Consider the following 2,500-nt stretch of genomic DNA (forward strand, 5'->3'; position numbering starts at 1 on the left):
AAAATTTTCAACAGATAAATATAAATAACTCAGGAACTTTGGTAAAAAATTAAAATTAGGTTGAGCTCAATGAAACCTATATCATTATAAAGTGCTTTTTAACACGATTCTAATGTGATACAAAATTTTGAAAATCAGATAAGCAGAAGGAAAGTTATTTTAGTTTAAAGGCGGAAAAACGTTCTTCTATTTGTCTTTGTTATTTACTGACGGACTTTGTGACCTGAAACTGTTGTTTTTCCGGTAGTAACCACCATTTGGATTTCAAACTTGGCTTAAATTGGCCACTTAGATTTGAGTTAGGATTTTGCTGGAACGAATTTCAGGGATGCAGTGTAAACAACTTTGCCCTGAATTTAATTTTATTAAAAAGTTAAGTTGTTAAATCATGTGCCCCCACTGGAATTTTGATTTACACATTTCTAATGTTTTAATTATCCAATTATAATCTATTTTATCTACGATCAAAAGATATGCTAAATTGGCATTGATTTAAACATAAACATCACCAAACGACAGGGTAATTCCTCCTGAAGAAAATAAGACAATTTTTAAATCATTAAAATATTAAAATCCACCCATAAACAAAACATCTATGGAACTTTTTCTGAGACCCATCACTCAAAAGCCAAAAAAAAAAAAAAATCGGGTCAAAGCCACTAGGCCATTTATCAGCTCACTGCTTGAGGGCCAAATGGACGTGTACCGTTTACTAAAGACCAGAGTACCTATGCCGTTAGTCGTAAGGAAACAAATGAATTTGGTATCCAAATTTATGTTTTTTCAAGTCCCATCCACCTAACTGGGTCAAATTAAGATTTTTTCAGTTTTTATTAAAGTGCCTAATTATAGCATGTCCTATTGGTTATGACTAATGTTTGAACCCAATATCCTGGTCATTGGATATAAATAATAATATTGAATTGTCATCCATAGTCGTCAGAAGATAGAAATTCGTCAAACTAGACAACATAAAAAGATAATTTGAAAACGTATTTCAGTTGCATATTATTAATTATTTTTAAAAATATTTCAATACAATATAAGATGTTTAATTGATTTTAATTTTTAAAAGAAAATATATAGAAAAAGAGACAACATTTGACTAGGCGCGTAGGCGTAAACAACATTCATTCACAAACTTTGTTTCCTCCGGTGTGAACAATTCAGTTCTAGTCATCTCTTCCAGTTCGGGAAGCATTTCTTCCAAACGTTGATGAACATATTCCGCCATTCTTGCTGGTGATAATTTGAGCGTTAAAAATCAAAATTTAGACCAAAATTGAATTTCTTTTCATAGTCACAAAATGTAAACAAAATTTAAAACCATGCCCAAAACGTGAGTTTTGAATGAAGAGAGGGTTGTAATGCTGTAGTTTGACCAGTTTAATCTTTTCAGAAGTGAATACAAGTAGTTAAAGAATACTCAGCTTTTGAGATCAATAAAATCACTTCAAGATACGAGAAAAGCATCTTCGGATAAAAGATAAAATACATCTGATGAACTTTGACGGTGGGGAAGCTTATCTGTGCAAAATCTTAATGACAGACCTCAAGCGCAGAGCATAACATATTAGTAATTAGTAAGATCTTTAATTTTTAGGTTTTTTGTTTGTCCTTCTGAGGCTCTGTGGTTCCGTCTTGTCACAAAAGTCAAACGATGTTAAATGTGGTCAGTAGCTGGATTGGTGACAATGATCGTTGAATATTCCGGCATCGACATGTGTTCTTGGATAAACCACTAAACACACATTACCCCCTACACGAATCAGATGTGAGTGAATAGCTGATGGATATTGTAAGAGTGTTGGTACAAAGAGGAAGCCTAAAAGACCACTGATACTGTATGAAACGGAAATATTGTTTCTTATGGCCAGCTGGGAGAATGAACAAAACATTGTGAAGTGTAATGAGCATGGTAAATATGAAAGTTCATATTTATTTTAAAATTTGCTTTTCTTTTGTAAAGGATCTTTTCCGTTCTTTTTTATTTTTACTTTTGTTATATTTTTGTTAGTTTGGTTGGTTGGTTGGGTTTTATTTTATTTTTTTTTTTTTTGGGGGGGGGGGGGGGGGAGAGAGGGGTTGTTGGTTTGTTTTTATTTATATTTGTTGTGGTTTTTTTGTTTGTTTTTTTTTTTTGTTTTTTTTTTTTTTGGCTTTGTTATTTTTTTTTTTTTTTTTTTTTTGGCGGGGGAGAGGTGGGGGGGGGGGGGGGGGGGGGTATTTGGAAGTGTTATTTTGTTGTGGTTTGTTCGTTTGTTTGTTTATTTGTTTGTAGCAGAGTATCGAGTAAAGGATTTTAAGAGATTTTAGAGATTTTGATAATACAATTGATTATGCGCCCATTGTTATAAAAGAGATGGGTAGACGGGTGTTTATATTATTCGAGCTTCAAGCAGCATTAGGAAATTGTCAATGAACCAAGCGACAAAGTTCGGACACGAATAATGCACTGTGTTTGAAGTGTTGTGTCGTCTCCAAATTCAACCAAAAGCCA

The 2,500-nt window shown here is 33.0% G+C and overlaps 2 protein-coding genes across 2 annotated transcripts in view; both read right to left on the bottom strand.

Moving 5' to 3' along the window:
- Nucleotides 1-1,367, bottom strand: part of LOC144973788 (U3 small nucleolar RNA-associated protein 6 homolog) — a 6,026-nt gene extending 4,659 nt beyond the window's left edge. Inside the window, exon 1 of the mRNA XM_078916683.1 lies at nt 1,143-1,367. Within this exon, the coding sequence (XP_078772809.1) occupies nt 1,143-1,234 (92 nt within the window). The 5' untranslated portion in view covers nt 1,235-1,367. The remainder of the gene's footprint in view (nt 1-1,142) is intronic.
- Nucleotides 1-2,500, bottom strand: part of LOC144972428 (U3 small nucleolar RNA-associated protein 6 homolog) — a gene marked incomplete in the record, with an annotated part of 519,965 nt that overhangs the window by 491,981 nt on the left and 25,484 nt on the right.

Source organism: Berghia stephanieae, chromosome 5 (genome assembly GCF_034508935.2).
Source record: "Berghia stephanieae isolate SIO BIC M18660-M18661 chromosome 5, UCSD_Bste_1.3, whole genome shotgun sequence".
NCBI lineage: Eukaryota > Metazoa > Mollusca > Gastropoda > Nudibranchia > Aeolidiidae > Berghia > Berghia stephanieae.